Below are 22,537 nucleotides of genomic sequence, written 5' to 3'. Positions count from 1 at the left end.
TATATAAGACTTAAGATACACACGTGATTATTTTTTAAAAATGGGATTTTAAACAGGCATTACCCCCTGAGACTTTCACTTATTCAAGAAATATGTACTGAGCCCCCACTGTGTACCAGGCACTGTTTTCAGCATCAGGGACATAGCTGTGAACCAAGCAGACACCCTCCCCTCTCCCAACATGGAGCTGACAGTCTCTTCCTAGCACATCCTAATTTTGAGTTCGTGATTTTGCTGTTTATTTGGGCTTTAGATGCTGGCATGAGTTTAATCCCAGCCTGACTCATGACTTGCACTTATCATTGTTCCATTTATTAGTAAATTTAAATGTTTGCTAATAGAATAAATACCCTAAATCCTCAAAATAAATACCACTAGGATAAACAGAACTTTCACAACCACTCACACCTCAGAAATTCTTCTCCCCCATCCTAATTTTTGGGCTCCTCTCCCCAGAGTTAATCACACTTCTTAACCTGGAATGTCTCATTTCTTTGCTTGAAAATAACTGTACCTCAAATATGTATTCCCCAAAAATTTTGTCTCATTTTCAGTTCAGTTCAGTCGTTCAGTCGTGTCCGACTCTTTGCGACCCCATGAATCACAGCATGCCAGGCCTCCGTGTCCATCACCAACTCCCAGAGTCTACCCAAACCCATGTCCATCAAGTCGGTGATGCCATCCAATCATCCTCTGTCGTCCCCTTCTCCTCCTGCCCCCAATCCTTCCCAGCGTTAGTGTCTTTTCCAATGAGTCAACTCTTCGCATGAGGTGGCCAAATTATTGGAGTTTCAGCTTCAACATCAGTCCTTCCAATGAACACCCAGGACTGATCTCCTTTAGGATGGACTGGTTGGATCTCCTTGCAGTCCAAGGGACTCTCAAGAGTCTTCTCCAACAGCACAGTTCAAAAGCATCAATTCTTCAGCGCTCAGCTTTCTTCACTGTCCAACTCCCACATCCATACATGACTACTGGAAAAACCATAGCCTTGACTAGACGGACCTTTGTTGGCAGAGTAATGTCTCTGCTTTTCAATATGCTATCTAGGTTGGTCATAACCTTCCTTCCAAGGAGTAAGCATCTTTTAATTTCAAGGCTGCAGTCACCATCAGCAGTGATTTTGGAGCCCCCAAAAATAAAGTCTGACACTGTTTCCACTGTTTCCCCATGTATTTCCCATGAGGTGATGGGACCAGATGCCATGATCTTAGTTTTGTGAATGTTGAGCTTTAAGCCAACTTTTTCACTCTCCTCTTTCACTTTTATCAAGAAGCTCTTTAGTTCTTCTTCACTTTCTGCCATAAGGGTGGTGTCATCTGCATATCTGAGGTTATTGGTATTTCTCCTGGCAATCTTGATTCCAGCTTGTGTTTCTTCCAGCCCAGCGATTCTCATGATGTACTCTGTGTATAAGTTAAATAAGCAGGGTGACAATATACAGCCTTGACGTACTCCTTTTCCTATTTGGAACCAGTCTGTTGTTCCATGTCCCGTTCTAACTGTTGCTTCCTGAGCTGCATACAGGTTTCTCAAGAGACAGGTCAGATGGTCTGGTATTCCCATCTCTTTCAGAATTTTCCACAGTTTATCGTGATCCACACAAAGGCTTTGGCATAGTCAATAAAGCAGAAATAGATGTTCTTCTGGAACTCTCTTGCTTTTTCAATGATCCACCAGATGTTGGCAATTTGATCTCTGGCTCCTCTGCCTTTTCTAAAACCAGCTTGAACATCTGGAAGTTTACAGTTCACGTATTGTTGAAGCCTGGCTTGGAGAATTTTGAGCATTACTTTACTAGCATGTGAGATGAGTGCAATTGTGCGGTAGTTTGAGCATTCTTTGGCATTGCCTTTCTTTGGGATTGGAATGAAAACTGACCTTTTCCAGTCCTGTGGCCACTGCTGAGTTTTCCAGATTTGCTGGCATATTGAGTGCAGCACTTTCACAGCATCATCTTTCCGGATTTGAAATAGCTCAACTGGAATTCCATCACCTCCACTCGCTTTGTTCGTAGTGATGCTTTCTAAGGCCCACTTGACTTCACATTCCCGGATGTCTGGCTCTAGGTGAGTGATCACACCATCGTGATTATCTGGGTCATGAAGATCTTTTTTGTACAGGTCTTCTGTGTATTCTTGCCACCTCTTCTTAATATCTTCTGCTTCTGTTAGGTCCATACCATTTCTGTCCTTTATCTGTCCAATGTCTCATTTTAGTTATCTTAAATTCATAAAGACCCTGAGGATGGGAAAGATTGAAGGCAGGAGGAGAAGCAGACAATAGAGGATGAGATGGTTGGATGGCATCACCAAATCAATGGACATGAGTTTGGGCAAACTCTGGGAGTTGGTGATAGACGGGGAAGCCTGGTGTGCTGCAGTCCGTGGAGTTGCAGAGTCAGACACAACTGAACAACTGAACTGAAATTCATAGAGGGACTCATGCTATGCCTAATATTGGGGAGTTTTTGTTCCACTCCATGTAATATTGCTAAGTCCATCCTGTACTGTTTGCCTGTGGCTGAGAACACCACTGTAGCTGATTACTATGCCATTGGGTGAATTTCCCAGAATGCATTTCTCTGTTATCTTAGAGACGAGCATTTGGGTTATTTCTGGGTGTCTGCCTTCTTCACAGTGCAGTAATGTGGGCAAAAAGTCAGGGTTTCTTGTGGATATTTATCTGGGTGAGGAATGGCTATGTTATGTGGCACATGAACGTTCAGTGTTGTGATTAATATCAGTCTGCTTTCCAAAATGGTTGCAGTGTAGAGGAGTCCTGTGTACCCACAGCCTCTCCAACATTTGGTATTGTTGGACATTTTAAATTTGGAACAATGATACAGGGGTGAAATTGGACCTTGATGTGGCTTTGTCATGCATTTTCTTGATTCCTAAAGAGGTCAGACATCTCCTCAACCTTCATGCACTTTCTGGCCACCCATGTGTCATCATTTGCATGCTTTCTTCGTTTTCTTTTGGGGGTGGCTGCCTTTTTCATATTGAAACTTCTTTTTAAAGGACTGTACCACTCCATCAGAAGGCTGTACCATTGTTTATAGCATGCATTCTCAGCAAGGGCAAAAATCAGTTCTTGGGGAGTGAAAAAAATCTTACTCTTTTCATGTAGAAAACATAGCTATACATATACTATATAAACAAATATTCGGTATATCTGTGGTATTAAAATTTCATAAGAGGTGATTAGGAAAAAACTGTCTAAAACAACCAGGGAGGGATAATGAAAAAAAGGCTGAGAAACACTGATTTACGGCAATTTGCCCAAGTCTGTGGCAATGAACATCATTAGGGGCATACCTTTTCCCGAGTTCAGGATAGACTCCCAGAAACTGAACCACAAGATCTGAACTTGTCTTAGGCCTCTACCATGTGTGCCAAACTGCTTTCCCAGTTCATATATACTTTTACCTCCAAGTAATTTATGACAATGCCTGTTTTACCACATCCTCACCAGCACTGGGTTTTATCAATTCAGAAATCTTTACTGATCTTGATGAGTGCCAAAGCATGATAAGTTCTTATTGTTATACTTTCTTTGGTCTCTATAAGGCTGGACATTTTTAATATGTTTGCTAATCAGTCTGTCTTTTGGGAATGTTCTAGGGTGGAAGAAACATAAGTCAACACATCCTGGAGAAAGGGGATCTTTTATATACAGTGGTGGTAACTTAACAGAGTAGTGTCCTACAGTTATGCAGAAAGCAGAACTTGTAAGTGATGAACTTGGTTATTTAGCAGAGGGGAATTTCCAATTGTCAAAGGTGCAGATCAGTTTCTTCTTGCTGCTTATAGCAAAATGTGAGAGGAAAGAGATAGATGGAGACAAGCACTGTTTAGCAAAAAGGAACCAAGACTTGATGATTTGGGAGAATCTCAGCCTATGCAGATTGCCAAAGAAGCCAAAATCAGGAGATTCATTGTCAGGAAAGCGTCCTCTGGACCATCATCACTTACAAGTTGGGTGAAACTGGGCAAGGGTCTAAAACCTGGTCTGAGCCTCAGTTTCTTCATCTGTGAAATGGGGATATAGCCCACCTCCTAGGGCTGCTGTAACAGTAAATGAGTAGTCCTGTGTAAAGCATTTAACCCTATGCCTGCAGGCCCAAGGATGGCCTTGTGGGTAAAATGACGGGCCTGCATTATAGCCCTCAGGACCCAAATCTCTGCCTGGCTGACACCAACCCACCCCTTCCCTCCTCTCCTTTCCTCTCTTCTCCTCCCAGGTACCTAATTCCCTGAGGCAAGGGAGGAGTGGAGTGTTCAAGCTGGGGATTAACAGAGGCAGATTAGAGAGGAGCTGGGAGCAGGGGGTCTCTATCCTCTTCACCCTTTCCTCTCCAAAGCCAGAGCTGGGGTATGCGCCCTACTTTATTTGGCTTTAGGTGTGTGAGACAGAAGGCCCCCTTCAGAAGCTCCCCATTCCAACCTGCAAAGCACCCGGTTAGAGACGTCAGGATCAGGACCCTTGGGTTTCTGATATGCTGGTTGATGAGTTCCCCTCTCCTCTTAAAGATCCAGCAAGGGGGACTTCACCAGTAATCCAGTGGTTAAGACTCTACCTTCCAATGAGGGACGTCGGGGTTCGATCCCTGGTCTGGGAACTAGGATCCCACCTGCCGCTGGGTGCGGCCCCCAAATTTTTTTTCAAGTGGGGGTAGAAATGCACAGAAGAAAGAAGAAAACTTCAGCGTCCCAGAGCGAAAGCTCCCTGGACGCCTGAGATATAGGCTACTTCCGTACCACTGAACACATCCTATGTTGGCAGGGCTGTTGTTACCACCGTTTGCCTGAGATTTTTTGGCCGGCCCCCGGTTTGCCCAGCAAGGCACAGAATGAACTTCCAGAAGCCCCCAGAGTCAGCTAGGGCTCTAGAAGGACAGTCAGGGCCTGCTTCTGCGCCCCCCGGGATGCTGCCTGCCCCCACTTGAAACCCTGGCGCTCTCCCTGGGGGAGCTGGGAATCATTTCCCCAAAGGGATCCCTGAATCCCCGAGCCCCAGCTGGGGAGAGTGAGGTCGCAGGCGGGAGGGGGGAATCCAGACCGAAGGACGACCACAGAATCGCCTCCACTCCACCAGGTCTCAGCAAGCCCCCCTCGCATCATCCCGGGGTTGCGCCAGACGCAGAGCCGGGGAGAAGGAGGGGAGAAGGGGGCGGGGCCTATTCTGCGGCTGCCCGAGGAGGGGGCACTGCGGGAGAGCGCTCAGTGGGGTGGGGTGGGGGGGCGCTGCGGCACGGCTTCCCAGCCCGCAGCGGCCCGCGCGGCAGGGGCGGGGGCGCTGACCCTCCCCGGTCCGGCCCCTCCCCCGCTGCGGAGGCTTCGCCATTAATCCCGACCCAGGGAGGGGGCACCCGCTCCCCCCAACACCCACGGAGCCGCCGCGCGCGCTCCCCGCCCCCGCCCCGCCTGGAGCCCCTGCGGGATCCCCAGGGAACCCCCCCAGGTCTGTCACCCTCGCTGTGCGAGTCTGTCTGTGTCCCCATCTGTCCCGTCTCCCCGCTGTGTGTATTTGTGTCTGTGTATCCAGGACACCTAAACTTGGGGGCAAGGGTGGCTGCAGCGATGGCCGGGAAGGAGGGGTCGTGGGGTCGGCATGGGGCTCAGACCGAGTCTGAAGTGTCTTCCTGCGATTGTCAGTCTGTGCGGCTGTCTGAGTGACACCCTGCAGGCTGTGGATTTGTGTATGTGACAGTGTGGAGGCTGTGGGTATCTAGGCGACACCCCGCAGACTGTGAGCATGTGGGTCCCCGTGTGTCTGGGTGACACCCGCAGGTTGTGAGTGTGAGTCTGTGTTGGTGGCATCTTGCAGAAGGTGTGCGTCCGAGAACCGAACGGACTGAGCGTGGGCCCCGGGGTATCTAGGTGACATCCGCAGGCTGTGTGTGTCTGTAACACGTCGCAGGCGCGTCGCTGTGCTTTCTGTGTCTGTGTCGGAGTCAAGGAGGCCCGGGCTGCGAGTGTCCCCAGCTGCCTGCGTGTGTGTGTGTGTGTGTGTGTGTGTGTGTGTGTGAGCGCGCGCGCGCCATAAAGGTGGATCCGCTCCCTCCGCAGCGAGCCCGACCCGGGCCCCACGACCCGCTGCCGCGACAGTTCTCCCGGCCTCCCCTTGCGCGGGCCGGGCCGGGGATGGAGCCGCAGCCTGAGCCGCCGGAGCCGGGGCCGGGACGCGGAGCCGCCTGAGGCGCGGGCGGCGCGCGGGACCGGGGGGAGGGCGGGCCGAGGGGAGGGTCCTGGGCTGGGGGGGCGGGCACGGCGCGCCCCCTCCCTAGCGCGCTCGCTCCCTCCCCCGCGCGCCCTCCCTCGCCGCCTCCTCCCGCCGCCTCCGGCCCCCCCTCGCCGGGGACCGAGCGCGCTCGCTCCGGCGCCGGCCTCGCCTCCTCGCAGCAGCGCCATGGTACGTCGCCGCCCCCACTTTCGTTTTCGCCGGGGGAGTTTTTGGGGTGGTGCGTGGGCTCTGGGCGAAAGTTGCGAGGTCTAGGGGGGCAGGGGGCGGGGGCCGCCCGGGGGAGGGGCTCGATGCGGGGAACCCCCCTCCCGCCCGCCGCCCGGGGACCCCCGCCCGCCAATCCACACCCCCGCGGCTGGGGGCGGAGCTGGCGCGCGGGGCGCAGCGGGGGACCCCAAGTGGGGGGCCCCTTACGGGCGCGGCGGAGTTAGAGGGGAGGGCGGGGCTCCCGAGAGAGGGTCCCCCCAGGCCAGGCCTCCGCCCCCTCCTTGGCCGAGCGGGAGGGCGCGGCTCCGGGCTCGAGACCCCCGAGCGCTCAGCCCGCGGGGGATCCGGGGTCGGGGAGGGGGCGCCCGCCGGGGCCGTGCGGGGCGGGGGTCGCGGCGGCCCCAGCGGGCTGCCCCGGCCCGGGCGAGCGCGGCGCGCCAGCTAGCGGAAAATGGCCGCTGCGGAGAGGGGCGGAGAGCGCGCAGCGGCCGCCGCCGGGCGCCTTGAACTTGGAGCCGGGCGGGCGGCTGCGCTCGGCGCCGTGCAAGGGCAGCCACCCGGCTGGCTCTAGCGCCGCCTGAGCCCCGCCCCCGAGCCGACCCCGGCCCCGCCGCGGCGCGCGACGGGTCCCAGCCGGGAGGGGTCACCGGGTCTAGGCCGGGCGCGCCCCAGGCCCGCGAGCGCCGGTAGCTGCACTTGAGGGTTCCGGTGTCCGGTCCGCCGGTGTCAGTGGCATCCGCACTCGAGGGCTGCGTTTGGGGGCCCCTGTGCTCTGCAACGGGTCAACACGGGTTCCTGGGGGTGCATTCGAGGGTCTGTGCGGCTGGGTGGTCCCATCCCTGTCCGTGGGTCCCCAGGCGTGGGGTCCTCTCCTTTACGGATCTGTGTATCTGCGCATCCACGTGGCTGTGTGTGTGTTGTGTTGCGTGTTGTTAGAGCATTGTGCGACTATGGGACAGTGTGTCCGTGTTCGGGTAACTGGGCGACTGTGCCATGCGTCCTCGTGGGGCGGTGTTGTGAAGCAGTGTGTCTGGGTTGTGTGTCCCCAGGGAATGTGATGTCCCTGGATGACCGTGGGGGTGTCCCCGTGTGAGTGTTGGGGGGCTAGGGGGTTGCCACTGAGTGGGGAGCTGTGTCGTGTGACTGCGTCTCAGGGGACATTTCGGTGTCACTGTGTGCGTGTGACTGGCGCTGAGTCTGAGGATGGGTCTACGCTTTCTCCTCCACTCCCCCCAGTCCCTTTTTTCCCATAACCCGAGCTACCAGGTGGGGGACGGTGGCTTCCTCCACTTTGCCAAAGCTCTGTCCCTTCCTCTCACTCCCCACCCAGTTCCTTCCAACTCCCCCTGCCTCGGGGTCCGCCATCCGCGCGGCCCCAGGTGGTCCCAGCTTGAGGTTTGGGCGCGAGGTGGCGCCGGGACGCGATCACTCAGCGGCGACGTCTCCTGCCAGGGGCTGCGCGTGCGCGGGGACCTGGCCCAGAGGGGGGCGGGGCAGCGGGGGTCCCCACTCCTCCTCTGAGGAGGCCCGGTGGGATGGGTGGTTACCCAAGCTCGCGTGGGTTAAGTCTGGACCAGGGAAGTGGCCAAGGAGACCCTGTGGGCTGGATGGGCAGGGAGCCGCGCCCCGTGCCCTGCCTCCAGCACTTGTCTGGGATGGGCCAGACGCATGGGCACGCAGTGTTGTTTTCTCCCCTCCAGGGGAATCCCCACCGCGCCCCCACGCCCCACCCCAGGGCACTTTATATAATTTTCTAAATATAAAAGCCCCAAGACTAGGCGAGAGTCTTTGGGTCTTACTTTGAACCTGCATCCCCTTTGGGGGTGCTGTTTGGGAAGGGGAGAAAAGGGTCCCACAGTGACACAGGGAAGCATCCACACCCGATACTCGGGTCCTCAGCTCATGTGAGCTCCCCCACCCTCAGGCCCCTCCACAGCCTGTGCTCCCCCTCCCGTACACCCACTGCCAGCTCTGAAACACTGCCCTCCCCCATCCTCCACCCCCAGGCACTGCCCTCCACCACACTGGCCTCCCTCCCCACCTGTCACCGGGTACACAGGGGAACACCTTCGTGTAATCGCACTCAGTAGCACACACCCGTGACACTCAACAGCTATCTGTTCACAGCCACACGTGTATAGAATTCTGCCCCTACACAGGTGCACACACAATCACACACAAGCAGGCAGCAGACACACAAACAGGCACCTGCGTTTGTGGGAGGGGGAGGAGCCAAGCCCATCCCGCCCTCCCCCAGCTCCATGTCCTAGCCAGGGTCCCTGAAGATCTGGAGAGCAAAGACTCCAGCTGTGGGGGCAACTGGGAGGGGACAGCCATGAGGGAGGAGCAGGAATGCAGTGTGTGTCACTGTGTGTGTACTGTGTGCATGTGTGATAGTCACTCAGTTGTGTCCAACTCTTGGCGACCCCATGGACTATAGCTTGCGAGGCTCCCTCTGTCCGTGGGATTCTCCAGGCAAGAATTCTGGAGCGGGTTGCCATTTACTTCTTCAGAAGATCTTCCCAACTCAGGGATCCCGAATTGCAGGCGGATTCTTTACCGTCTGAGCCACCAGGGAAGCCTGTGTGTGTGTGTGCATGCGCACGCCGGTGTATAATCCTGAGATGGATTCTGCCTATGGGTGCGTGTGCTCCTAAGCATGTATGGTTGTGTTGTGGTCTGAGTATGTTATTGTGGCTGGTTGCACGTTTGTTGTATTTGGGGTTGTGCATGCCCTCGTATGGGGCTGTGTGTCTCTCTGTAAGTCTACGTGAGTCTGTGTGTGTGTCCCCTTGGGTCTGGGTATCTATTGGAGTCTGTGTGACATGCGAGAATCTGTGTGTCTCCGTGTGAAGTGTTTCTGTACGTCTGTGTGTCTCTTTGTGGCATGCTGGGTGTGTTTGTGTGCCTCTCTGTTGTATGTCTGTGTCAGCCCAATGTCATCCCACCATCACTTCTCAAGGCTGAGGACCTTAACATCCCCCTCTGGAGGTTCAATTTCTCATCTGTAAAATGGGGACACACAGGATGCCCTGCAAGGTTGGAGGAGGAGAGTGGTCCTGCCGCCCTGGCTGGAACTCAGTTTGCTGGGTGTGGCAGCTGGGGGGTTCCCAGGCAGCTCCAGCTCTTATCCTTCCTCCCTGAGCTGCTCTTGCTTTTTAAAATTTTGCTGTGGATTCCACTCACATTTTTAAAGTTTGCCTTTTAATAACATAAGCCACTCATGAACATCTTAAGAGGATGTAGAAGTACCCAGAGTAAAAATCAAACCTTCCTCATCACCCCCACCCTGTGGGACTCCTCCAGAAAAGCCCTATTTTCACCCAGCTTTGTCTGAGCTGCTGCACATGTAACAGATACACATTCTCATAAAGGATATATGTATATTCTTAAAAAAAAAAATTCCCAAATGAGATCTTGAGTCTGTTTGCTGAGTCTACAGCAGAGGTTCTCCCCAGGGGACACTGAGTGAGGTCTGGGGACACCCGTGGTTGTCACACTGGGGTGGGGCTCCTGTTGTCCACCCTGCACAGTGCTCAGGACAGCCCAATCAGAGAGGATGGTCCGAAGTGCTGAGTGGGGAGGAGCCCTGGGCTCCAGGGTGTTTCTTGGAGGCGTCTCCAGGTAGGAGTCCCTTGTTCTTTTGTGGAGCTGCGCAGTATTTCTGGGTGGCACTGCTGAACTGGCCCCCACGACGGACACGGTAGCTGACTCTAGATTGTTGGCATTAGTGTTACAGGGTGACAGTCAACACCCTCCTGCGTCCGTAGCTGGGGCAGTTACAGAGGAGCCTAAGAGTGAGTGATGGGGAGAGCATTTTTAAACAAATGAGTTAACTTATATTCCAAAGCACTAGGAACTAAAGTCATGCGACGCCCCCCTCCCCAGATATTCCACACATAGGTCCAGTCCAGCAGTTGTTTTGTTTCAAAAACACTATGTGCAGTACAAACATTGGCTGGTTTACCCACAACAGGCCAGAGGGGTAGAAACTATTATCACCCCATTTCTCAGAGCAGGAAGCTGAGGCACAGGCAATTTGGGCTCCTGGCTAAAGGAGATCCTTTAGCCAAGGGGCTCCTACCTGGAGACGCCTCCAAGAAACACCCTGGAGCCCAGGGCTCCTCCCCACTCAGCACTTTGGACCATCCTCTCTGATTGGGCTGCCCTGAGCACTGTGCGGGGTGGACCACAGGAGCCCCACCCCAGTGTGACAACCATGGGTGTCCCCAGACCTCAATCAGTGTAGACCCAAGGCTGTAACCCTGCACTAAAACTGCCCTGCTGTGGACCTACTGTGTACACTCTAGGGACCTCTTCCTGCTGAACTGGATGATATAGATAGATAGATACAGACAAATGCATTGCTAAGTCGCTTCAGTCATGTCTGACTCTTTACGACCCCATGGACTGTAGCCCGCCAGGCTCCTCTGTCTATGGGATTCTCCAGGCAAGAATACCGGAGTGGGTTGCCATTTCCTTCTCCAGGGGATCTTCCCAACCCAGGGATCAAACCTGCGTCTCTTATGTCTCCTGCATTGGCAGGCGGGTTCTTTATGGCTAGCACCACTTGGTAAGCCTAGATAGATAGATAAATAGACAGATAGATAGAACTCTTCACTCTCAATTGTGAACTTGCACCCGCCACCACTAATATATTAATACCATCTTTACACACCTTATCTCAAGGACTCTGATCTGCCCAACCTCCCAAAATGCGAGAGTTGCATCTACTGTAACCATTTTACAGATGTGGAAACTGAGGTTTAGAGAGAGAGAGAAAGTCTGTGCTCTCCAAACTGCGTTTCAGAGTAACCCAAACTGCCTGGTGAAGGCTGCATGCCAGGTGGGTGTGGGGAACAGTCTGGCAGTCGCAGCCACCTGGGAGAAAGCTCCTAAGGCAACTTGAACTTGAAAATGTCTGTGAATTGGGGGTTCTGCCCTCCAGGTGTTCACAATGGTTTTAAAAATAATAAAATATTGCTTTCTGTTATGTTGGCATTTGGATTCCTAGACACCTGTCTCTCCCTTTCATCCTGAGGTTTAAATACCCCCCCATGGTTGCACAGTGGGAATTTAGAAAAACAAAACATTAGTAAAGTGCCATTTGAGTGACTGTCACAGCAGGGGGAGCCGGCAGGACGGAGGGTGTATGTGTCCCTTGTGAATCCTGCTTCCTTCTGGCCTAGCCCCAGGGCCCCAGGTCAGTAGCATCTTTACCTCCAGCCTTGGGTTCCTCCCCTATAACACGGGAGAATAATAGTCTTCCTGGGCATGGGCTGGCTGCCCCAAGTTGGTGAGGGGTTATCATTTGTCCTTGGACATGGGTCAGAATGGCCAAGCTTTCTAAGAGCATCTCAGTGGATATTTAACGGAAGGTCAAAGCGCTTCTAAGTGCTGTTCTTCTGCTGACCAACCCCAGGGGGTGGGCACTGTTCATCCACTTCACAGGGAAGGATGCCAAGGGGGGAGCATCCTGCTCTTTGAGGTGGTAGAAGCACCTGAGAGAGGCTGGGAGGGTGTGCAGGATGAACCCAGGGAGGGGTGAGGCCAGGTCCGTCAGGCTCCCTGGGGTCTCAGACTGGAGGAGGGCAGGTCTGTTCTCCAGAGGTAGAACAACAGAGCCTGCAGAGTGTGGGCTCTGGGGCCAGGTAACTGGGCTCCAGGCCACTCCAGTGCCTCAGTTTCTGGATCCGTGAAATGGGTACACTGTGGGTGGGGGTCAGTAAGAATCACTGGATACCCAGGAAGAGGCTGCAAGGGTTTATCTGGCCAGCCTGAGGTTCTTCCTGGACACGTTCCTCCTGGGGTACTGGAAAAACAGATGGGGGAGGCCCAACCCCCCCCCAGCTCCCAGTTCTCCTTTGGTGCTGGCTGAGGAAGCAAGAGCAGAGTTCTGGAGGCTCCCCTGTTGGTTGGGGCTCTTCTGGCCACGGAAGGGCAGTTGTAGCCAAGCCCCTCTGCCTGGGAACTGCAGTCCCGGTCTGGCTGTCGGGGGCGATCGGGGGAGAGGATACCATGAGACCCCCTTCTCCCGCCATGCACCCCGGGTTGTACATCTTTAAGGGGAAAAGCGCGCTCGCGCCGGGCCTCTGCACACGTCACTTCTTCATTCTTTCCCTTCCCCCCCCAACGTTGGCTCCTTTCTCCAACTTCCCGGCCAGCTTGGGGCGGGTTGGGGGGGGCCTTCAAAATCCACCTTCGGCCCCTAAATGTCCCGCAAGAGCCACCAACCCCTACCCACTCGACTCGGGCGGGCGATCCAGGGGGACCCGCTGCGGTCGGGGTGTGCGCAGGCCCGTGGGTCCCCGTCCGGTGCCCTGGCACAGGGCGGCTCGAAATTCGTAATAATAAGCAATGATGGGGGTTCAGGAGGCATGGGGAGCGCGGGGGGAGCGGCTTTCCTTCCTCGCTCGCGCTCTTTTTTTCCCCCCTCGTTTCTTTGAAAGTTGGATGTTGAGAAGTGGGAGGTTCGGGGTGGGAGGGGAGAAAAATTGGAGGAGGGAGGGAGGTGGTTGCCGAGGGAGGAGAGACAGAGACACAGAGAGACAGAGACGGGGTGGGGGGGGACAGGAAAGGAAGAGAGAGAGACAGAGAGAGTGAGAGAGAGAGGGAGTCAGGCGCAGGAGAGAGGGAGAGCGCGGGAGGGAGGAGGGAGGGAGACCGAGGGAGGAGGCGGCGAGGAGCGCGCCGGCCGCGGCCGCGGGGGGGGGGGGGGTTTGGAAAAATGACTCAGTAAGTTCAGCGCGCCCGCTCCGGCCGGCCCTGCGCCTCCCGCCGCGCCCGGGATGTATTCGTCCCCGCTCTGCCTGACCCAGGTACGCCCCCCGCCCGGTCCCGGGCGCGTGCCCCCCGTGCCCCGGCCCCGCGCCCCCCGCCACCGGGCCCCGGAGTTTGGAAGGCCGAGGAGGCGGGACGAAAAAGGCGCGCGTCCCTCCCGCCGCCGCGGCCGGGATGCCCCCGCCTCAGGCCAGGGTCCTGTAGGCGGGGGGGATGGGCTGGGACCCTCATCCGGGAAGCCCGCCCGCGCGCCCCACGGGACCTCTCCCCCTGGCGGACGTGGGGGCTCACCCTGCAGTCTCGCCCTCCCCAGACGCTGGAGGCGCACCCCCACCCCACCCGGGAAGGTCGAAGAGTGCCCGGGAGAAGGCCAAAGGCGGGGTTCTCTGCGAACCCCCGGACTGGATCCAGGCCTGATCAAAGGAGGAATCGAGGGGGTCCGGGTTGGACCCTGGACGCCAGGAGACTCTGGAGGGGAGGACCCCTCTGATACGGCGACGGACGCCTCCCCCATAAGGTGGTGCCCCGCCACCCCGGCCCTGGCCGCCTTTCCCCCCATTATTGGCCCACGTGTGCGCGGAGGGGGAGGGGGCACGCCAAGTTGGAGGCACCAGCGGTGGGGGGGGGGTGCTCCAACGTCCAGTCGGGTCTCCCACTCCCCGCGCGCCCCCAACCCCGGCCCGATATTTTCGCTGCATCGATTGTGGGTTATTGAGCCGCCGCCGCCGGCGAGAGGAGCCGGGAGGCCGGGCGAGCCCGGGTCTGGCCCGGGCACTGCGGCGCTGCAGACGCCCTCGCCTGCCCGGCACCTGCCCCTGCCCCCTCCTGTAGCCTCTCACCCCTGGCCGCGCTCCCAGACTGCCCGGGCTCGGCCCTTGTGCAATGACCCAGGGGGTGTGTGGGGAGGGGGCGGCTGTGCCCGGGGTTGCCCCAGGGGACCCCTTCTCTCCCCCAGCTTCCTCCCGGCGGACCTTCCCAGATCTGCTGGTTCCACTCTCCAGTTCCGCCCCCACCCCACGTCCTTGGATGTCTTTAACCCATGGGGGTCGGGCCTCAGTTTCCCTCGAAGTGACAAGCGGCTGCGGAGGCAGTTTCTGAAGGGAGAGGCAGTGTCAAGTGAGGGGCTGCAGAAGGTGGGCATCCAGCAGGCCACCGAATATCCTGAGGACCAACTACTGTGTGGGGAGCACGTGGATACTAGTCTCTGCTGGGCGTCCCCCGCCACCATTCACGATCCTGGGGTGCCCCTCCCGCATAGTAGGCTCTTTCTCACAGGCCCCTTCCAGCCCCTCCAGTTTCTGGCTCCCCACAGGGAATGTGAGGGCCCATGCCAAGGGGGTCGCGGGGCCTGTCTTACCCCTTATCCTCTGAGTGACCTTGGGGATGTCCCTGCCCCTCTCCAGACCTCCCTTCCCTTTCAGAGCAAATTTTGGGGTCCCCCAAAGCAGTCTTCGCTGGCTCCCCTCTGCCGCTTGTTGCGCTAAAGCTCCCCAAGTACCATGAGGGTCCTAGTCAGGGTTGCTGGGTGACCTTGGGCCTCAAGGGGTGGCCTGGGTGGCCCCGAGGTGCCCCCGCCCCCTCTGTCCTTCCCGCGCTTGCTGGCTCCCTCCCTCTGGGAACCGCCCAGGGGGGCTGAGCCCAGGGAGGCTATTCCAGGCGAGGAGATTGGACGGCAGCCTATTGTCACTGAGCCCTGGAATTCCCCCATCAGGACTCCTTGGGAGACAGGCCTTGGTCCACGTTGCCCGGGGGTGGGGAGGTGGGGGTGGCAGTGAGAAGCAGAGCTGGCCTTCCGCTGCTCCCGGGGCCTGGCTTTCCCCGGGCACAGGGCAAGGATCAGCCAAGCGGGCTCTCAGTGGAAACATGGTAATAAAAAATACCTGAGGTTCTGTGTGCAAAGGACAGGGTGACCGGGAGACAGTCAGGTGGAGAGAGGTCCTGGGAGCTCCCAGGCCAGGGTGGGGATGGGGTGACCCAGAGGCAAGAGGATCCCTCTCCTCTGCTTATTCTTCCATGGGTGCCCCCCACCCTGGAGAGATGCCTGGGACCCTCCTCAATCTCCCCCCACAGCCTCGGTGTAATCTCCAAAGCTGCATGCAGGCTCAGTCTGGTCTGGGCTTTCCAGCTGGGGGAATCTGGAAGGACCCAGACTGTCCACGGAGGACCCCCACTCCTGGCTGCATCTTAATCTCACCCTACCCACCTCTCTCTGCCTGCATCTCTCCCTGTCTCTCTCCCTCTCCATCTCTCTCTCTCCATCTCTGGGCCTGTCTCCTCTCTACTGACTAATTTTACAACCTGAGCCCATCCGAAAATAGCTCCCTTTTAGCTGATCCGACCCGGATCTTCTCAGAGCCTAGACTGGCTGGGGGTGTGTAAAGTAGGGGAGCCGGGCTGCTCCGGTGCCAGCCCGCCCTGTGCCCCCAAGGTCCTGCCCACCTGGGGGGGGGGTTGCAGCCACGGCCCGGGCGGCCCTGGAGGATTCTGGGAGCGCCGTCCTTGTTTCAATGGTGACTCAAACACTTTTCACTTTTACTCTTAAGAGGAACTGTGTGGAGCAGCCGTTACTTCCATAAATCCTGCCGGCGGGAAGGCTGGCCTCCCCACGCTTGCCCCACTCTGGGCCTCCCTCCCTGCCTCCCTCCCGCCTGCCTCTACCGCCACGTTAGTTATTCCGGGTTTGGGGCCAAATCCCTCTTGGCTGCAGTGCCCAGGATTCCCCGGGGCCGAGGCTGGGCCTGGGCCGTGGCCACAGCAGCGGCAGCGCCGGCCGCCAGGGCCCCCCTCATTCATTCATTCTTCCCTTCATTGCTTCACCCCATGGCCTGTGGGGCAACACTCTTTATTAAAAAATCACTGTTTCTCCAGTGGGGAGACTGAGGCTAGGAGAGGGTCCCCCACTCCGTCTTGATTGAATATAATAGATCTTCATTAAGTGCCTCCTATGGGCCAGATGTATGTGGCGGCGGCTTGTGGCAGGGGACAGAAGGCATGAAGTGCCAGCCTAGTATGAGTTCATGGAGGCCCTGCTGGGATTGGGTGGGGGGGGGTCTCCTAGCATTTCAGGACTGGGAGAGGGACCAAGAACAGAGAGGGCTAGGGCCCGCCCTGGGTGGCACAGCATGGCTGGTGAGTCTGGAACTGGAGCCATTGCCCACCTGACTGTTTGGTCAGGACTGGGCAGGTGGGCGCTTCCTGAGGTTACCCCCCATGACCTGTGGTCTGGTGGTCTCCGATTGGCTCCTGTACAAGGCACAACCTCGCCCCATGTCTCTCTCCCTCTCTCTGTCTCTCTCTGAGTCTAAGTCCGTGTCTCTCCCTCTCCCTCCTCTGGAGCGGAGGTGCTTCAACGCCTCAGGGTCGGGTGCCTTGTAAATCACGAAGCTGGGCTTCTGGCCGAGTCAGCGTTCTCTCCCTTCCTCCCCTCCTTGCTCTCTCTCTGCCTGAGCTGACCTACCTCCCTGTCTCCCACCTAACAGATGGGACCCACCAAGTGTCCTGGGGCTTCTGTCCCACGAACAGGTGGGTTCACAGTGACCCGCACATACGTGTACTGGCTCGTGGCCTGGGTGCGAGTGGACCCTGGGTGAGCCATTCCCAAAGCTCACACTCCCACACATGTAGGCACACAGACGTGCATACGCATGTGCCCTGACTGGGGTCACCGAGGCAGAATCCCAGGTTGGCCTTGGATATGCATGTAGATCCTGCCCAGGTGGCTGTGTGTCTCTAGGCGGGTGACCTAGTCCTTCCTTGCATGCTTCAACCTTAGCTTGGGGCCTGGTATACAATCGGTGCCAAATAAGCTTGGCTGTGATGATGGTTGTCACCAAATTAAGAACTGCAGCTTCCCAGGTGGCACTAGTGGTAAAGAACCTGCCTGCCAAGGCAGGAGATGTAAGAGACACAGGTTCGATCTCTGAGTCGGGAAGATCCTCTGGTGGAGGGCATAGCAACCCACTCCAGTATCCTAGCATGGAGAATTTCGATGAACAGAGGAGCCTGGTGGGCTACAGTCCATGGGGTGGCAAAGAGTCTGACACGACTGAAGTGACTTAGCACAGAAACTAATAACTGGATTAAACACCCCATAGGCATTTTCCAGCTTGTCCTCCTTGCCTTCGGTCACTATCTGCTCAAGGTGAGCTGGGAGCCAGGGGCAGCAGTGACTCCCCAGAACCTTGAGCCCTAACCACCACCCCCCGCCAGGGTTTTTCTGTTGGTCTTTCCTCACCTACCTGCCTAGCCCTGTACAGGGTTTCCCTGAGTTTGACTAGACCAATGTGGGAACCAGCTTCCTTCGTCCACTGGGGTGTGCGCATTGGGAACAAGCAGAGGATGAAGTTGGTCCTTTCTAATCTGGATGCCCCTGAAGCAGCAGTGAAGAAACAGATCAAAGCCATCCCCTCGAGGGGCTGCAGTGTAGTGAGGGGATGGCAGGACCCGGCTGCCGCTTTGGCTTCCCGAAGAGGAGGTGGCACGTGACCCAGGGCTGAGCAGCAGAAGAGGGCCACATGGGATTCAGAGAGAGCAGGTGGGGTGCAGAACAGGAAGCCCTGAGGAATGACCAGACCCCCAAGCTCGGGGGGTTGGGGGAGCTGGTGGTGGGGCCAAGGATCAGGAAGTTCAAGGTCATAGGGACCCAGGTTCAAGCCCCAGCTCAGCTCCTTCCTGGCTCTGTGACTGTGGGCTAGTGGCTTCAGTGCTCTGTGCCTCAGTCTTTCCCTCTGGACAGCAGGTACAACAATTTTTCCCATTCTGTAGAGTTGAGAGCTCAGTAAACGCTCAGCCTTGCTCCCCGTCTCTCCCTCACACCCCAACCTTCTGGCTCAGCATCCACCCAGGACCCCAGGGCACAGAGAGTAAAGTCAGGAGATTCAGGGCTCAGACTCACTGGTCACTTTGCCAGATTTTCTACTCCCTGGACTTAATTTACCCAAAGTCTTCCCAGGGGGTCCTCAAAGGCCCTGCCTGATCTGCGCATTCCCTCCCTACCCTCCCTCTTTCCTCTCCCTCTCACTCACTCTGCTCCAGCCTCACTGGCCTCCCCCCTGTTCTCTCCAAATATAAGGCATGATCCTGCCTCAGGACCTTTGCATGTGCTGTGTTCTCCACTTGAAAAGCTCCAACCATGGATGGTCATCTTTTAGGTCTTTGTTCAAGTGTCCTCTCCTATGAGAGACCCTCCCTGACCACCTCCAACTAAAAAGAATCATCCCCAGGGGACTCCCTGGACACCCCCGCAAACTCCTTTAAATTTCTTTAGAGCACGTTGTTCAACCCGGCATTTTCTCTTTTGTTCCATCCTTCCTTTCTTTCACTTTCTTTCCTTCCCTCTGTCTTTCATTTATTTATTTTTTTAGCCACACCTCCGAGCTTGTGGGATCTTAGTCCCCCAGCCAGGGATGAAACCGAGACCCTCAGCAGTGAGAGTGCAGAGGCAGAGTCCTAACCACTGGATCACCGGGGAATTCCCTGTTTTATTTATTTATTTATTGGCTGCAGCTTGTGGGATCTTAGTCCCCCAACCAGGGATTGAACCCATGCCCCCTGCAGTTGAAGTGCAGAGTCTTAACCACTGGACAACCAAGGAAGTCCAACCTGACATTTTATTACATTTGCTAGCTTGTTTAAGGAGAAGGCAATGGCACCCCACTCCAGTGTTCTTGCCTGGAAAATCCCATGGACGGAGGAGCCTGGTAGGCTGCAGTCCATGGGGTCGCTACGAGTCAGACACGACTGAGCGACTTCACTTTCACTTTTCACTTGCATGCATTGGAGAAGGAAATGGCAACCCACTCCAGTGTTCTTGCCTGGAGAATCCCAGGGACGGGGGAGCCTGGTGGGCTGCCGTCTATGGGGTTGCACAGAGTCGGACACGACTGAAGCGACTTAGCAGCAGCTTGTTTAATATCCATCCCTACCCAAATCACGATCTGGGTGAGGGCTGAGCCCAGGACTATGCTGGGCCCCAGCATCATGCATGGAGCTGGCACTCAGTAGATGTTTGTTGAACCATCAAATGCATTTTTCCCTCATTGGATAAGAGCCGTTCATAAGCTATGATGCTCTGAACTTGGAAGGAGGAATCACTAGCAGTTAGGAACACTTACTCTGGCACCAAATGGGCCTGCGTTCAAATATGAGTTCTGCTGTTTGACACTTAACAAACAGTGGGCTTACCTGGAGGAAGGGACATTGGAACCTGAATTTTGAAGGATGCATAGGAGTTTGGGATGAGCACTTAGGAGGTGGACAAGAGATTCTCAGTAACATTTGTTGAGTCACTGAGAAGGAGAGAGAATGCTTTGTGGAAAACTTTTCGTTTGGGAATTAGAGTTTCATGTCCTGGTTTGCTGTCCTGGACTCTCAGAGTGGGTGAGCCACAGGGAGGCCCAGTAAGGACACAGCCCAGAGCACAGTTGACCAGTCCATAGTGCCCAGCAAGGGCTTGGACCCAAGTATCTGCCTCCCAGCTGCTGCTGTCCTCTTTGGCCAAGTAAGGTTTTTGGGGTTCTTAGTCCCCCAATCAGGAATCAAACCCATGCCCCCTGCAGTCAAAGCACAGAGTCTTAACCACTGGACCACCAAGGAAGTCCAGCTTGACATTTTATTATACTTCTTAGTTTGTGAAGTCCCAGTGGGCCAAGTAAGGTTTCTGGGGTTTCTTGCTGTCTTCCCTAACCTTGCATCTGTGATTACCAGAGCAGTGGATAAGCTCCCCACTGATCCCCAGCAGGGTGCCAGGTCCCTTTTTGCCCATTGTATAGGATGAGAAACTGATGCCCAAGGCATAGCAGTGATTTGTTCCTGGATCATACAGAAGGTGAAAATGGAGGCCGTTGTCACCCAAGCTCGTTCCCTCCAGTCTGCCTGGCAACAAGTGCCTCAACCCTGGGCCTCAGGGTTGGAGGAAAAACGATTGAGCTGGACTCAAAAATGCCCAGCTGTTTGGTCCAGGATAGTTCTGGGAGAACCTTGAGGAAAGCAGGAAAGGCTGCCTGAAGGAAGGAACACTGGAGGTGGGGTTTTGAGGGATGCGTAGGAGTTCAGGAGGATTCTTGGCTTCTAGCTTTCCTTGGCTGTCTCCCTTGCCCTGTCAACCAGTGAGGGCATTGGGAAGTGTCTGGGGAAGAGGCCTTCGTTGTCACAGGTCTTGTGGGACAAAGAGAGCGACAGGCCTGCCTCTCACCTGGGTTGACCTCCCTGGGAGGACGTGGAGGCTCAGGCAGCAGGTCTGTGACCCAGTTACAGGCTGTTTGTCTTCCTTCTTCCAGAACCAGCTGGAGTCACCAGTGACGTGGGCTCCCGCCCCTGCCCGCCTCCCTGGCATCTTTCCCCAGAGAGGGCCCAGGGAGGAGGGGGTAGGCATATGGCAGGGGTGAGGGGGCTTGGAGAGAGGAGGAGAAGGAAAAGGAGAGAACTCATCAAAGGGGAGGGGGTTCAGAGGCAAAGGGGTCCAGGGAGAGGTAGAGTCTGGGCCCAAAATAATCCTAGCAACAACAACAATAATAATAGCATAATTCAGGCTTTTGAGAGCCGAGCAGATAAGGGGGTTCCTATGCTAGAAGGAGATAGCACCCCCATTCAGCTGACTGACACCCTAGCTGCCCCTTCCCAGCGCCCTCTGATCACTCCCCAAATAAGCTCCAGGCCTCGGATGACAGCCACAGCCCAGGCCTCCTGCTACCATGGTGTCCCTTCCATGGGGGACAGTGCCCCATGCCTCCATGGATTCCCTGCCCTGGCTTTTCTGGCCAGACTCCCAGGCTCTGGACCCAAGTCTGCGGATCAGCCGTGTGACCCTGGGCGAGTTGCTCCCCACCCCCGGGGCTGGCATGTCGAGTGACATGGTGACACAGGAAAAGCACCTCTGAGGTTGGAGGGGACCTGGCAGGAGACAGCCCCCTCCATTCTCCCTCTGCCTCTGCAGGTCAGCCAGGGCAGGGTGGGGTAGGGCAGGGAAAGGGGCTGTAAGGTCCAGTCCCTGCCACAGCTGTTACGGTGACTCACATGTCGGGGGACATTGGCATAGAGGGGGCTGGGCTGGCACAAACAGTACCCATCCTGCCCCACCCCATGAGGACAGAAGGCTATTTTCAGACCCTCAGTAATAGGGGAGATCTGAGGTCGTCTCCCACCCCCAGCACCCCATGGCTACAGGTGGCCGAGGGGAGATGGGGTACAGGACAGGGAGGGGGCACCTAGGGCAGGGAGTACCATGTGCATCCAGGCCTGGAGGTGGGACTGAGCCTGGCCACATCCACCTGGAAACCAACTGGTAGCCCAGAGCAACTGTGTCACCATCTCCCCAAGGACCCCAGCCTCACGGAGAGCAGGCTGCTCCGAGAAAGGGGCGGACAGGGTCTTGGTTCGTGTCCTCACATAGACCCTGAGAGCCTCCAGGACCTCAGCCAAGTCTCTGCCTGTCTCTGAGCTTAGCCTCCCCATCATGCAAGGCATAGTGGAGCCTCGGGCCTTTTCTTGCCCCTAGAAGATTGTAAGCAACTAATCGTTACAGCGACAACAATGTCAATAACAATAATAATAATAGCATAATGCAGGCTTTGGAAAGCTGGGCAGATAATGAGATTCACATGCTAGGGAGAGACATAACCTCCATTCAGGAAGCCCAGTGCAGCCTCCAGGCGAGAGTGGGGATCGAAATTTCTCTTCTCTGTCTTCCTTTCTCCTTGAATTTCTCACCCCTTGAGGGTGAGAAAGCACATCTGGGATGTTCTGCAGACTCAGTTTCCCTTGTTGAAAATGGCAAGAATGAGACAGCCTCCTCCCACCCCCAGAGAAGAGGAAAGGGGCCTCCCATGGCCCCATTATTCTCCTAGGGGCCCAACGTGGTGGGGGGGGGGGATGCTGTTGTTTCCATGGAGAAGTTGGTTAGGTGTGGCTTCCTGTCCCAGCTCTGCTCCTCCTGACTGAGTCCCTTCTTGGGGTCTCAGTTTCTTCATCCGTAAAATGGGTGTTGCAGCTGCTCAGCAGCCCCACTCAGGCAGTGGCGGAGGGGGGTTGTTGAAGTCACAGTTCTAGGCAGGTCTCTGGCCCTCCTCGGGCCTCAGTTTTTCCATCTGTGGAATGGGTCTGTGGGGGGCAGGCTAGGGTGAACTGGCCCCCGGGAACCTCTCTCTCCAGCTCTGAACCTCCATGACTGAGCTCCCCTTCTCTGCTGCATTCTGCTCTTGCCTCCTTGGGCCTCAGCTTTCCCTGCCCCTGCAATGGGTCTATATAAGAACTACCCCACCCCACCCCCACCCTTCCATTAGCCCCTGAACCTGTGGACCTCTTG

General features: G+C 56.2%; 1 protein-coding gene across 21 annotated transcripts in view; it reads left to right on the top strand.

Annotated features, from left to right (window-relative positions):
* The first annotated feature begins 6,361 nt into the window (after positions 1-6,361).
* NFIC (nuclear factor I C) overlaps positions 6,362-22,537 on the top strand; it is a 73,722-nt gene continuing 57,546 nt past the window's right edge. For 13 of the 21 annotated variants that reach the window (XR_014056592.1, XR_014056590.1, XR_014056586.1 and 10 more), the window contains exon 1: positions 13,101-13,274. Coding sequence is in view for 14 of the 21 variants with exons in the window: in XM_081499842.1 (XP_081355968.1) it covers positions 13,245-13,274 (30 nt within the window). In the remaining 7 variants the exon portion in view is untranslated. Of the gene's footprint in view, positions 6,418-13,100; positions 13,275-22,537 lie in introns of those variants that run through there. The other 8 variants (XR_014056591.1, XR_014056587.1, XR_014056589.1 and 5 more) reach the window with 1 other exon arrangement.

This window comes from Giraffa tippelskirchi, chromosome 6, assembly GCF_054371585.1.
Source record: "Giraffa tippelskirchi isolate mGirTip1 chromosome 6, T2T-mGirTip1v1.2.pri, whole genome shotgun sequence".
Classification (NCBI taxonomy): Eukaryota; Metazoa; Chordata; class Mammalia; order Artiodactyla; family Giraffidae; genus Giraffa; species Giraffa tippelskirchi.
The sequence above is the reverse complement of the archived record's forward strand: the minus strand, read 5'-3'. Positions and strand labels throughout refer to the sequence as shown.